At 44.1% G+C, this 13,934-nt stretch overlaps 2 protein-coding genes across 8 annotated transcripts in view; one reads left to right on the forward strand and one right to left on the reverse strand.

Annotated features, from left to right (window-relative positions):
- Window positions 1-1,288: 1,288 nt before the first annotated feature.
- Window positions 1,289-3,884, reverse strand: TSTD3 (thiosulfate sulfurtransferase like domain containing 3). Of its 4 annotated transcripts, XM_053973241.1 has the most exons (5): window positions 3,739-3,884; window positions 3,429-3,584; window positions 3,055-3,214; window positions 1,907-2,053; window positions 1,289-1,709 (listed from the first exon to the last, which is right to left on the reverse strand). In XM_053973241.1, the coding sequence occupies exons 1-5, from the start codon at window positions 3,815-3,817 to the stop codon at window positions 1,646-1,648; spliced, it is 606 nt and encodes a 201-aa protein (XP_053829216.1). In that variant the 5' UTR covers window positions 3,818-3,884; the 3' UTR covers window positions 1,289-1,645. The 4 variants fall into 4 exon arrangements, with proteins under 4 accessions (XP_053829216.1, XP_053829218.1, XP_053829219.1 ...); XM_053973243.1 differs by lacking the exon at window positions 1,907-2,053 and having other exon boundaries at window positions 3,739-3,832; XM_053973244.1 differs by lacking the exons at window positions 1,289-1,709; window positions 1,907-2,053 and adding an exon at window positions 2,060-2,464.
- A 578-nt stretch (window positions 3,885-4,462) lies between these two features.
- USP45 (ubiquitin specific peptidase 45) overlaps window positions 4,463-13,934 on the forward strand; it is a 50,250-nt gene continuing 40,778 nt past the window's right edge. Inside the window, exon 1 of one of the 4 annotated variants that reach the window (XM_053973232.1) lies at window positions 4,463-4,488. Coding sequence is in view for 2 of the 4 variants with exons in the window: in XM_053973230.1 (XP_053829205.1) it covers window positions 6,524-6,573 (50 nt within the window). In the remaining 2 variants the exon portion in view is untranslated. Of the gene's footprint in view, window positions 4,489-6,029; window positions 6,107-6,392; window positions 6,574-13,934 lie in introns of those variants that run through there. The other 3 variants (XM_053973231.1, XM_053973230.1, XM_053973234.1) reach the window with 3 other exon arrangements.

A 13,934-nucleotide genomic window follows, 5' to 3' on the forward strand; every position in this document is an offset into this window, starting at 1 on the left:
CCTAGAAGTTTCTTAAGGCATTTCTCTACTGGGATGAGGAGGCTAATTTTACCAGCTTTGATTCCAGTAAGAACAGTGAAAGGCAATAAAGTGCAGTCAAAAGAGCTGGATTCAGTGAAGACAGTTTTAAAAAAATGTCATTTTGAACAACAGGAAATGGAACATAATGTGAATTCAACAGTCTTGTTACTAAGCGTGCAGAAAAAATCACCTTTCTTGTGCTTCATGTCAAAGGAGAGGTGCATAAAAATGTGGTCTCTCACTGAAAGACAGGTAGCTGAAACTCTTCACAGATTATATGGCAACAGGTGACTCTGAAGTGTCAAAGCAAACACAAACCATCTAAGCCAAAAAGACTTAAAGAAAAATCCCAAAGGAAACAAACTGGATCAGACAAGTTATTTAACTCAAACCCCATCATTTGGAAGGCAAATTAGAAAGGATCATCTAATTTGGTAAGTTACAAATAGTTTGAGCAAAAATCTTGGAAAAACCTACCACGATTAATAAAAAAGGAAAAGAAAAAAGAGGTATGCAGTAATTTTCCCATTATAAAAAAAACTAACCCACAGCTCCTCAGTTCAGAAAAGACAGTAGGTCTAGAAAAATCACAGGTGGTGTGAAGACTGATAGGTGACAACTGCTCACTTCTGACAGAAGCAGCCAGAGCAGCTGATGAATACATGGCAAGTTGGGAAGCAACAAAAGGAAAGATTTCTCATCACTGCTGTGTCTGATGGGAGTTTCTCTTGAAAATTTACAAATACCCAAATATAATAAGACATGCAAAGCCTGAAGCACTCTTGAGTTGTAAATGAGAGGAATCTGGAGATTGTACCACTACATACTAATCCAGTTTTTATGCTCTTCCTCAGCTATTTCTGCCAAACAGAAAATAATGGGCTAGATAGATCTGGTGTAACACAGAATAACTTATTTTTTGTGTTTAGGTAGTTTTAGATGTTCCCAAGAAATGTTAATTTTGTTACAAAAGGAAGGATTGGCTGCTCATAAGTACTGACTTAGTTGATTAGAGTGCCTTGCTTTGTTCATTTGTATGCTGAAGTTTTGTGGCTTGATCAATACAGTTAAGCATGACAAATTATACATTTAACTAAATCCTGAAATCCTCTATACAGTCTTACCTTAATGATCTTCAAAAGGCATTGTTAGTCCTGGTGAGGCCTGGTACAACACAGCCAGCAGTAGGTTTCTGTTTTCCCCTTGACCCCTTGATACCAGAATATCTGCAGTTGGACTATTCTAAACAAACTACCCAACACATGTATTTGAGAAATAATAATTTTATTTGTCCTGTCATCATTAGTTCAAACAGTCATAAACTACATCATACAAAAAAAGTAAACATAATCTGCACTTAGGTTCTCTTCACATGCATCCACCGAAACTATAACCCAAAGTAAAGGTTGAAAGGTTGAGCAAATTTAATGTTTTCTGTTTGTGTCATAGTCTTTGGGCATAATTTAAACCAAGCAGTTGATATGTACAGGCTGTTTGAAGGTGAATGTCCGTTTACACAAGAAGCCAGTAGTGAGCTTTATTGTGCAAGTGGAATGCATGTGGTTTGCTGAAACCTACAAACCATCCTGAAGCCTTGATAGAGTAAGGGGTGGGGCTGTCATCTTCATTTCTTTTCTGGAGGTTCATGTTTTACCCAGTCATCAAAGCCACCAGCATACTGCTGAACTCTGAAAATATGCAGAAGATACCTTTCTCAAGAAGAGTCCTTAATATTGTCTCAAAGAGGACACAGCAAAAAAACCCCGAAATCAAAAGTAAAAAATAAACACCCAAAACCCCACAAACAAACAAGAAAAACCCTACAAAAACCAGATTAAAATAAAGAGAAAACAGAGAAACTCTCTGCAACCATATACACTTGTACCTAGCTTCAATGAGCCAGATGGACATTCCTTTTGCTCTAATACTGCCTGCTTCCATGCAGTGAGTTCTGTAACTCTTCCAAATGACATGCTGGAGCTCAAGCATCACGCAAGAAATAGTAGCTGGATCAATGAAACAGTTGCCAGTTCTTTTTGAAAAGAGTGAGAAGAGACTCACAGCAGTGGGAGATTTACACGTCTATTTATTATGTCTAATACTGTCACCAAATAAACCCTGCACACTGATCTTTACTTCCTTGCAAACCTGTATGCTCTACAGCTCTGATATCAAGCTGTGCAAAACTAAACTCTGTAAAACAAAAATCCACTATGCAAAACAATACGGACACCTTCAATTGGGCATAATGAAAAGCAGGTAATGGAGGATATTTTTCACTCTGAAACAAGAACATGCTTTGATACTTTTGACAAGAATTAATATGAATGTTCCAGTTCCTGAATTGCAGTTCAGTGAAAACATGAGCAAATAACCCATGTCTTAAATTTTATCTGCAGTCTTCCAGACAGTGAGGCACCTTCCAGAGATAGGTTTAACAATTCTGCAAAGCAAATGCTGCATTTCAGTCTATCACCATCTCATTGTTTTGTCAGCTATTGCCTTCACTGCTTTACTCCTGGCAAATAATCCAAAGCTTTACAGGAAGTGAAGGCATCCTTTGTCAACAGTGAACTGTAAAGGTAGAACTGCAGTTCAATAAAGGGTGTGGTTTCTTAAACTGTTTAAGATTGTACTACTACCAAAGCAAGCAGTTCTCCACTTTTACACTCTTCCTGCATCTCAGGACTAGTGCTTATGGAGCTCTTTAAGGAAGAAACATCTCAGCAAGGGAGCCTTAAGAGGGAGGAGCCTTCAGTTGGCAGCGTGGTCTTGCAACAGTTTGTGTCACCAGCGGCACATGTGCAGAGCTGCTAGAGGGTTCTTTCAGAGGGTGGTACCCCTAACTTTGCTGCAGCCCCCAAAGGCATCCTTCAAGGTTCAGGGGAGAAAAGAGGAGGTGGCTTAACTAAAATACCAATTGTTTTGTTCATATTCCACATGTAAATTTTTACCCTTGCACACAAGGTGAATACGTGTTCACCTTCATGGGGGGAAGCAGCATTAATCCCATCCTCACACACAAAGTCCTACCTGCTGAAACCCAAGGACATGGCAAAACCAAGTGCTTGTTTACTCCTTGTTCCTGCCAAACAGGAGAAAACCACAGGGTCTGACTTGGATGGCATTTTTTGATTATACTGCTCCTTGAACTCCGTTGGGTCCATTTGTAGAGCTTCCATTAATTCACCCACTGGGAAATACAGAAAACAAGCTATTGTTTATTCTCCATCCAAAGACAGGTTCACATTGCAAAACTTCTTACTAACTCCTCTGGGGGGAACGTTCAGCCTCATTACATGCCAGCAGCTTTTTAGCAGCGTTCCTCCTTGCTCAGTCACCACCACTTGACCATTCCAGCCAGCAGGAACACCCGACGCCTGCAAACAGCGGCACTGACAACTTACGCGGTATGTTGATGGACTCCGGGATTTTTCCGAACCTGTCGATCTCCCACCTCTCCCGCACGTCAATGTGAAGGACGTTGGCCTTCTTCAAGTCTTTGAGCTCCTGGTAGGAGAGGCTGGGCGCCGCGGCGGCGCAGAGGCTGCGGCAGGTGGGGCCTGGCGGGGAGGCACAGCCGGTCAGCGCGGCCGCGGGACCCGCTCGGGGCGCGGCCGCGCCGCCAAACGCAGCCACACGGGGCTGTCCCAGGGCGCCGGCCAAGCTCGTCCCCAGCCGCCCCGGGCAGACCCATCCCCGCCCGCCCCCGCTCACCGGGCGCTGCCGCCCGGCTCCAGCCGCCGCCCGCTGCCCGCAGGGCCCGCGCCGCCCGCCACCAGCCCCCGAGCCCCATCCCGGCTCCCTCGGCGATGGCGGCCGCCCTGACAGGCCCGGCCCGGCCCAGCCCAGCCCCGTCGCCCGCCCCCGCCGGCGAGGAGGAGACACCGCCTTCTCCACAGCGGGGAGGAGGCCGCAGCCTCGGCCGGCGCTGGCCCGCGCAGGGCAGCGGGGAGCGCCGCCGGGGTGGCCGCGCGAGGCACCTGCCAGCTCACACAGACACCGCCTCCGGCTTCGGCGCATCCAGCATTTACCCTGCATTGCCTGGGTAGGGTAAATTCTACCAGCCAACCCAAACCGTGGAGACGGCTGAAAGTACCAAAGGCTGGGAGATGAAAGAGAGATGAGGATTTTTGATGCCAAATCCAATTTTAAAAACCCCAGCCTGTGAGTGTTTCGCCGAGGTGAAAAGGTGATTTTAGCACTGGCCTGCACCGCTTTCACCACTGTCACTGTCCCCTTACAGCCACAGGGGATGTGGTCCAGGCACCGATCTCCTTTCTGGTGACCAATGAGCGGATGCGAGGGAATGGCACGAAGCTGCATCACAGGAGACTTAAGTTAGATATTAGGAAAACCTTCACCCAAAGGGTGGTCAGGCACTGCAACAGCCTCCTCAAGGAAGTGGTCATGGCCCCAGGCCCACCAGACTTCAAGAAGTGTTTGGACAATACTCTGAGGCACATGGTGTGTAATTCTTATGGCTGTACTGTGCACAGTCAGGAGTTGGACTTGAACTTTGTATGTCCCCTCCAGCTCAGGATATTCTATGAGTTGATGATCCCTGGTTTCAGTTTTGAATATTCTGTCAGTCTTCTAGCCACAAGGACTAATGGCTAAGATGTATGTGAGTGGAGAAATGAGGGTCTTTCTGTTCCACACTGATTTTCAATCAGTATTCTGTATTTACTGCATACCTTCAAAGATATGTTACATATCAGCAATTCTAGTCTTTAAAAGCAGGTATGCTGGATCTTTTCATAAAATATGCATTTTGAGAGATAGGTTTTTGAATCTTTACTAATTAGAGTTTCCCTTCTCGAAACAAGAACAAAATATTTCTTGGTACTGTAAAGTGTGACTAATTGAACTTGGCACATATAACTGGTTCACTAGCTGCCCTTCTGCCAGCCTCTCCATATGGCCTCCTTGACAAGCACTTGCAAATTGTCTGTCTGAAGAACTATATCTATATACAAATTGAGGTTTAATGCATTTTCCATTTCCCACAAGGAAAGGATAGAATACACTACTTCTAGAAATTATCTTCTGAAGTATACTTTACTGTATATTTTATCTGTAATATACTTACTGCATATATCACCATAAGGACCATAAAGCGTTCCATGTGAAGCACCAGAACACTTGTCATATGAAATGCACATTCACAGGAAGAAGCATTTTCATGGTTTTGATTTGACCCTGGATCATACTATGACAAAAAAAAGAGAACACACTAGCTTGTTTGCTGAAATAGGAAGCACTCACTAGCCGTCTTGTGAAAGACTGAAAGAATTTGAGGTCAGAACAGATCAAGCTTAGCAAACTCCCGCAGCTTGGTGAAAAGGTGGGAAGCAGCACATTCAATTCCCCTTTTGTCTTCATGGCTGCATTCAGTCAACTTCTCTTCAGCAGCTTCCTTCATTTCACCTCTTGGGGCTCTCTCCATTTCACCTCTTCTTCACCTGACTTTCCAGTTCTGTACAACCTCCCTCCCACACTCAAACCCAGCGGCACCCAACCCAGTTTCCAGTAGCTCCTCCCTCGAGTGCTGGACATCCTTTACTCTGCCTGTCCTCGTTGGGATTATGCACATTTGATGCCGTTCTCCTTCCAGTCCCTCCCACGGTGGCTGCCTCGAAAATCCACGCAGGGTCCGGACCCTGCTGCATAACCTCTGGGCACGACTTTCCACAGCGCTGCACGCTGCCAAACCTCCTCTCAGCGCGCTGCCCACGGGTACAAACCCAGCGCAGCGTGTCCAGCTCTTTCAGCAAAATTCAGAAGTGAAGGTCACCCTAGCCTTTGCCCTGAGTTTCCAGGGTGCCCCGCAGCCAGACCTGTCGCTACCTGTTGCCTCTGGGCCCCGGTGCGCTCCCGGGCAGCCCCGCTTCCCCACCGCCCTTCCCACCCGGGAGACGCGTTGTGCCCCGGAGCCAGCACCGACCCCGCCGCCACTCGTGCGGAGCCGCCCGGGATGCGGCTGGGGCGGGGAGCGGTGCGGCGAGGCCGGGGGCGGAGCGGAGCGGAGCGGAGCTTCCTCCGCCGCTTCCTGCCGCCGCCGCCCGCCGCCGCCCGCCGCTCCGTGAGTGCGGGGCGCGGGGAGGGGGCGGGCGGCACAGCGCGGGGGCCGCGCCGGGCCCGTCCTGCGCGGCCGGGGGTGGGTGGCGGAGCCTCCGCCGCGGCCCGAGCCTCGGGCCGGGCCGGGCCGATCGGCCCCGCCACGGCGGCGGCCGGGCCCGCGGCCTGCGGAGCCGCGTCCCGGGGGGGGCCGGGCGGGCGCGGGGCGCGGGCTGGGGGCGGTGGGAAGGGGCTCTGCCCCTCCGTGGCCTCGGGCCGGGCGGGCCGCCCCTCCCCGCTGTCGGCGGCGCCCGAGGCAGCGCTGTCCGGCGCCTCTGCCGCCGGGCTGGCGGCCGAGTGCGGCTCGTGTTGGGTCGCTGGCGACGAGCTGCTGGTGGCGGCCGCCCGCTGTCGGTGTGGAGCGGGTTAACCCTGCCGCGACATGAGAAGGGCAGCGCCGGGCCGCCTCCGTGAGCCGCAGCGCGTCTCTCTGTGTGTCAGATTGAGAGCAGTCGGTAGCAGCGCCTGCGGCCGGGTTGAACGGACGGCCCGGTCACTTGGCGTAGGGCGCGGGGCTGCGGTGGGCGCCCGGCTCCGCGCTGCGTGTGCCGGTCTGCAGCTGCCGCCGCCGCGGCCTCAAGCGCGGCGATCGGTCCGTGCCCGCGGATTAAATGACAGCCCGGTGCCGGTCCTCGCGGTTGGCCTGAGACGTGGTATTCTAGACCCATAGCTGCAACTCTCCACGTTTTGTTTATTATTGGGATTATCTGATTTGATTCCTTTTTTTTTTTTTTTTTTTTTTTTTTCCTTTCTTTCTTTGCTGTCATGTCCTTTACTTTAGGACTTTGTCCTGCCCTTGCTATAGCTGTGTTGCTACTTGCACTATTAGAAAGGATATGCACAACAGCATATTAAACATAGGTGCAGTAGAATGAAGACATCAAGAACATAGAAGCAGATGCCAAGAGCTGCAGGTGTAGCACTGTATTCTAGTTGCGTGTCATCTTTAACTACAAGTATTTCCCAACTCCATTAAATAATCCTCTCTTACAAGCATAAAGAACAGACTTGTCTTTAAAGGATTCTTTCTGCTCTCATTTTCTAACTTTTAAAACAGAAACATAGTAATGGCACGAGCATGTGCAAGCTTGAAGCAGATTATACCTTTGCGAAATTGTTCTCGTGTTTACTACATTTGTAAATATTTTGTCAGATTTCTTCATGAAATATTGAAGAACTGGTGCTCTGTAGCTGTATTTCTGTGAGATTCACAGAACTGCAGCTAGTGTCTCAGGGGTTCTGTTTTGAGCATCAGTTGTAGATCGAGGACAAGTTGTTCTGCTTCAGACATGCCATCAAAGCGAACTGGGGCAGTCTGTGTGGAGGAAGAAAATGGAATTACATTTTTTGTTCTTGATGGCAAGACTTGGACTTTCAAAGAGCTCAAACTAGTAGTAACTTACTGCATTATCTGTTCTACCCTCACTGATTAACCAACTCCCACAGCACCCTTCCAGAATAGATGGGAGGTTATGGGCAGCCATTTATGTTCTCCAACTCAGCTGTTTAGGCAGAGGTACAGCAGGAGCCTTAGCCTAAAGTCTTGTGTGGGTTTCAGCCTTCTTTCTCACACACATGCTTCAACCACAGTTCCTTTTTTATTTCTTTGACTTCACAGAATGAGCATTTCTCCAAAGTTCATCTTTTGCTCATATTGCCCTTTATTTTCTGTTGCAACATCTTGGATTGCTTTTTCCCCAGTTTTTGGCACATGGTTATCCTGGCAAGGTACTGTGAGTTCACTGGTTACTTTCCAGCTGTTTCAGTTCTTATGCCCTCAGATTTTCTGTGGTGATGGTACAGTAACGTTGGTGTTTATATCATGGGAGTGCACAGTCTGTCATCTGACTGCCTTTTCGCATACAAAGTTTTACCTTGCAAGCTAACATCATTAGTTATAAGCCACGGCTCTTTTTATTGTACTTAGGTGGTTTTTTTTTTTTTAAGGATGAATTTTCTAGAAATACCTATGTTGGACCACTCATGCATCTTCCTAGATGTTTTTCCCTTTTGATATGTTATTAAAAAAACCCCAAACATTTAATGTGGGATAGAGAACATAAACAAAAATTGCAGTTTGCTTTATGGGGCTGGATATTGCCAGGTATATCTGAAATTTTCCATAAAACTTTGCTGTAAGATGCTAGCAAAAAAAAATGTCATCAAAATGCTACTCTTTTTACCCACTTAGAGCTTTAATATACTCTAGTCATAAACCCAGTTAGAGGGTCTTTTCAGTTTTGTTTCTGGACGTATCTGGCTTCTCCTCATCCTTAGAAGTAATTTTTCTCTGGCAGGTGGTTTTAGAAGGAGGATTGTTGAGGGGGATTGTGAGGATACAAACGTGAAAGATGATAGAACATGCTTAGCATGGGCAGCTGGCTGAAGTGGATTACTGAAAGTGAGAGAGGCTATGAGATTTTTAGTGTCACTTGGAAAGTTGTATCTAGCGGTCCAAAGCCTCTGTGTCACTCCTTGCTCCAAAAGTACATCAGTGTCTGACCCTTTTTAGGACTGTAATACAGTGTTAGGATTGGCGTTTGAGCTCCAGTGACAGTGTAGGATGTGTGATGTGCCTTTGGGCTAGGAAATCTCGGAGATGATGCTTTCAGAATTTCAGATGACATTTTCCGGGGGAAGAAGCTTCGCTGCCACTACCAGTCAGCAGTTCTGGTCCTTTTACTGCTCTCGCAGGCAGCGGGGGCTTGTTTTCCGCAAAGGTTTTGGTGGCTGTCAGAGCGCTGAGCCTCCTGGCCTGCTGATGGGTGACACTGCCCAGCTGCTGACCGTGATGGATGTGGTGCCTCTTTTGATTGGGTGGCACTTGGTCTAGTGGTGAGCAAGGCAAAATGCCACAGGTAATGCTTGGAAGAAACGTCTGAAATGTATCAACTTGCGGCTTACATCAAAACATGTATCAGTTCTGCGGAGGATCTGGCATTACTGATCCATACAGGGACCTTTCACAGATGTGTTCCGAAGCATCTTTGGACTTAGTCTGCACATCTGTGCTGTTCCTTTGCCCTTTTGGTGCAAGGCTGCTCTTTACAGCTGGACAGTTCTGTTAAGTCACATGAAAATGCTAATTTTTCCCAGTATTCAGTGTGTGCTCTGCCCTTTCAGTGTGACACAGGTTTTTCTTTGCATTAACAACATAAAATGATACAATTTTAACTTGAAAGTTTGACAAGTAGTGAGACAGCTGGAATTTAGGCTACCTCAGATGAATTAAGGGATTGAGGTAAATGTATTTGCCCCAGCTTCTTTGCATTCAGGTGCTCATTGATGAAATAATTAACAATACTGGTTTCACAGCTAATGGACAATCCTAATGGGGAGAGTATTGCCCATATCCAAAATAGTACCTGGAGATTTTCTGTAGACTCACTCAGCTACATTTCACAGGGTCAGTATGCTTCGATAGGCTGGTGAGATTTGCATAATTTTTATCTTGTTTGCATTCTAGTAATGCAACTGTAATCCTCCTAGTTAATCAAGAATCAGAAAATATTGTAATAGGTATTACACAGATAAGAACAAAAATGTGGCACTTGTCTGAAAGAGCTTGCACCCTAATTATAAGAGGAGGGGAAAAGTGGATCTAGGCAGATGGAAGCAGTGATATGATATTAATCAGTGCAGCAGGTTATTTTTCTAACATACTGGTGGCCTGGTCAGTGTTTCTTATAAGCATCATGGTGAAGGCACAGCATAGGAAGACTCACTAAGGTGACACATTTCAACATTTAGTAAGGAAACTGTAGACATTCTAGGACATCCAGACATCTTCCAAGTGAGAAGTGCAAGATGGTAAGATGGGAAAAGGTTTTGGGAAGTGCTGACAGTGAAGACAGTTTGCTTCTCCAACTCTCTGGCATAAAAATATTATGAGGAATGACTTGGTTGGTTGGGTTGGGTTGGTTTAGTTTCCCAAGGAAAAGGGATTTTTAGTTCATACTAACCTTTAATTTTTATTTGTCTTAGCTCTACTGAATTACTGTAAAATGTAAATTTTTAAAAAAATAGCAGTTACTTATTTTGGAAACAACATTCAACTCTTGTAAGTATCTAAATATATACTTTATGAAGAAGGTAATTTTCTAAATATAGGAATATTAATGCTGTTAAATATAGACTATATCAGGCATATCTTAAATTTAAAATAGCCTAGGCACACCATAGATTTAAATTAACAAATTCAGCAAATTGATTTTTGGCACTCTGTCAAAACTGAAGCTTTTAAAATTAGATAGGCAGATTGTTCTGCTGCTTTTGAAGTGGTTTGCTCTTTCTAGAATGGTGGAAATGAGCAGTTGAGTAAGGAGGTTTTGATCTTAATCAGCTTTTTGTAGGAAGATTGACATTAGGAGTCTTTTAAGAAGTAAGAAGTCAACTGAGAATAGGTAGTGATGGTGATGATTACACTTCAAACTCTTGTATACTGAGCTCAAAGAATCTCAACATGTTTGGCAAGGGATAGTTCTTAGTTTTGTACAAAATGATTTTTTAAAAGGAAAAGGTTTAGGGTTTTTTAATCTAACTTCTTATATTTTTTTGTTTTTTTTTCCCAAGGAAACTGCATAATTTCTACTTAGGATTTTTACTGTGTGCCAAGTAGAGATGAGGGTAGAGCTAACATACCCTCTAAACTCAGGTTTTCTACCACAAAAATCCATGTCTTTTTATTTGTCAGGTTCATTAGCCAAATATCGTGTGCACCATGACTTGATTTTGTGTGTATGAAATTAAAAGCTTAAATATATTTGTTTTTCATCACAAAAGAAATCTTCAAGTGAAGACATGTGGTGACCTCTTTTTGCATCGGAAAAGGAGAGTCTGTCCCCTTTCGGATACTCCATAGTTGGTGGCTGTAGACAGAAAATTCTCATTGCACATATTAAAAAAAATATGAGAATGGGTTGGAAAGAAGCAAATAATGGGAATACTTCCATGGTTTTTAATCTTCAGTGTGTCAAGTTGATTTTGTCTTAATTGTTCTTTTCTCTTTTGCCTGCTTGTCTTGAATGGCTTGTGCCTATGGCCAACAATAAGTTATAGAGCACCCCTTTTGTTTTTTTCTTAGCTATATTTTATGCTTTCTTGAGTCTCTTTGTTCAGGACTTTCATTCCAATAAAATCTCAAATCTTTTATTTCCCATAAACTGAAATATTTTTGAGAGGTTATTTCTGAAGCATCCTAAATTTCTTCCTCGTTTAACTCAAATATAATAATCAAATTCCTGGAATAAACATTCTGATTTTGAAATTATGTTGATTGATGTTGATCATGTTTTTATCAAATGGGGTCTTTAATTTGTAATGTTTTCAGTCCCTGAATGTACTGGAAAAGGGCAGGCAGTACTCCGTATACACTTGCATTGTAGATCATGTGCAGTAGTTCGTTGCTCTTACCCTTCCATCACACTTTTGTGCTTTTCAAAATCAGGCACAAACCCTGGCTGTCTAAGTCCTTGATATGTTCTGGTTTTTCCAAGAGCTCACAGGTCAGTAACCATTGTCTGATGGATGTCTGTCTGTGTGTATGTCCATGAAAAGTAATTAATCTAATGGTCCGTGTTGTCTTTTCCTCTGCCTGCTCTTAGTGAAAGGAGACTGAAAAGTGTCTGGGCTGTGCAATGTGAGTGCAGCTTCTTATGCCAGTGTTCATTTCTAATGCCATGCTGATTAGGTTGGGCTTGAAGTACCATGCTTTCAGTCATTGTGGGTATCAGCTGGCACTGTTTTTCCCCTTGTCCTGAGGGTCCCTAGGATATGGGTCCAGCAGTGGGCTGTGTTTTCCCTGATCCAGGTCATATCACCTGTGCTGTGGGCTGCAGGATTTCACACGTGGGAAAGACTTGCTTGTATTTCAGCTGGTTGGGCCCACAATTATTTATTGGAGCTCTCTAAGTGTACTGATAGGAAGATGACTTTCACTGGAGTGAAGTCTGTGCTTTGGACAGTCTTACATAATCTGTCCAAAGAGATCAAAATTGTTATGCTGAAGTGAACTCATAGACTGTTTATGTCAATGTCGAATCACCTAAACCCAACTCTGTTCCTTTAGGGAGGACATTTTTGCTGTCTTTGCTATTGACTCTTTGCATAATTTAGTGGAAGGTCTTGTGTTTTCTCACAGCAGCTCTATAGGCCCTCTATTCATCAATGTCTTGATGAAGCTTGTGCTCAGTTCAGTGGCAGTGTGACAAGTGGTGATGGTGATGGTAGTTTCACAAGAAACTTGGGTATGTATGAGAAGCTGCCAAGGCAGAAAGACACAGTTGAAGTTGTTTGAGCCTCCTCATGTTCTAGGGATGCCAGGTTGCATGGCTTTTGATGGACATTAGACATATTGATGGACATTAGATGGACATCTGTTGAAAATATATAGTCAGGAGCTGGAATATTTAGACCTTTCTTACTGTATGAACAGGAATTGCAAATCCATGAGATCAGCAAAGCTGAATTCAGTGGCACCGTTCACTTGCATGTCTAGGCTTTGTAACTATAAGTATAGGAAAATTTGAGATCTGTAATTTAGGAACATCGTGGCATTTAATATAGTATAAGCTAATTTCTGTGTAAATGTAGCATTTTGTAAAAAAAAAAGTGCTGTGTTTTGAAGGCTTGAGGTATGAAGCTGTTGATGCAAGGAAGCAGTGAGTAAAGATTTCTTTTATACTCTACAAAAATTTGACTTGTCCAAAACAAATCTCTCATGGGTAGGTTAATGCAGAAAACCTCTAGCACTAAGAGTGTGTGGGAGGTAGGGCAGATGCAGGGACGTTTATCCAAATGTGTAGAACTTGGAACAGGAACTCTGTGGTACAGATTGCCTGCTTTGCTTCAGGGAAGGCTGTTCAGGTATCAGTGGTGGTGGTGCTCTAATATCAGTATTAATGACTGTTCTGGTGATTGGCTCAGTGGATAAGTAAGGAGAGGGAATATTGAATTCAATATACTGGTTGATTCCTGTGTCTCTCAGAGCTTCAGTAATACAAAGGTCTAAGTGCATATACAGAAAAGATTAAAAAAGCTTAAGTAGACAAACTTGTTAAACTTTGTCAAACTTAACTAACTGATCTGTAGTAAGAATATACCTTTTACTATTCCCTAATGTAGGGCATTTTAGAGGTTTCCTATACCTAAATGCAGTAGCACAGTTGAAAATCTTTGGTCTTGGTGGCTCAGGTGACATTACTAGCCTGTTTCTGGTACACAACAAGATGTCATTTTATTTCTGAACAGAATGGCTCACATGTTTGCAGTGTATGAGTATTTGACTATTTTACATTCATATGTTTTGTATGTGAAAACAAAAATCTGTTTTTATGAACCACATTGTTAAAAGACAAACTGTAAATCTAAGCCCTGGCAGCTGTCTGTATGGTGCACAACTACAGTCCTTCAGTGGATTCACATTTGGATTTTGATTAAATGACTGGTGTGCTGAAATCTTTAATGATTTTTTTAAAGTTTACTGGCAAACATCTATGCTTTAATTCTGTTCCTCATAGGACTTCTTGATTAATGACACAAATTTCCTATGAGAGACTTAATCTTTATGGATTCTCCAATGTTGAATAGAGGGATCAGTTTGCACTCCAGTCAGTCATCCCTTGTAGGATAGAACACTTTAATCAGATTTGGAAGACTTTTATTTTCTTACACTGTTTGAAATTGCTCAAAAACCTTTAAGGAATGTGCCAAGGGTAAATAATGACTGAAACCTTTCATGAGGGATATATGTTAAGGAAGAGAAACATTTATTTTGATGAAGTTTTTCTGGTATG

This window comes from Vidua macroura, chromosome 3 (genome assembly GCF_024509145.1).
Source record: "Vidua macroura isolate BioBank_ID:100142 chromosome 3, ASM2450914v1, whole genome shotgun sequence".
Taxonomy (NCBI): domain Eukaryota; kingdom Metazoa; phylum Chordata; class Aves; order Passeriformes; family Viduidae; genus Vidua; species Vidua macroura.

Coding starts and splice junctions, on each gene's coding strand:
- TSTD3 (XM_053973241.1), bottom strand. CDS start 3,817: ATGGGGCTCGGGGGCTGGTGGCGGGCGGCGCGGGCCCTGCGGGCAGCG. Junction 3,585..3,738: donor GAGCCGGGCGGCAGCGCCCG/GTGAGCGGGGGC, acceptor CCTCCCCGCCAG/GCCCCACCTGCCGCAGCCTC. Junction 2,054..3,054: donor ATGTCCTTGGGTTTCAGCAG/GTAGGACTTTGT, acceptor CTTTTCAAAAAG/AACTGGCAACTGTTTCATTG.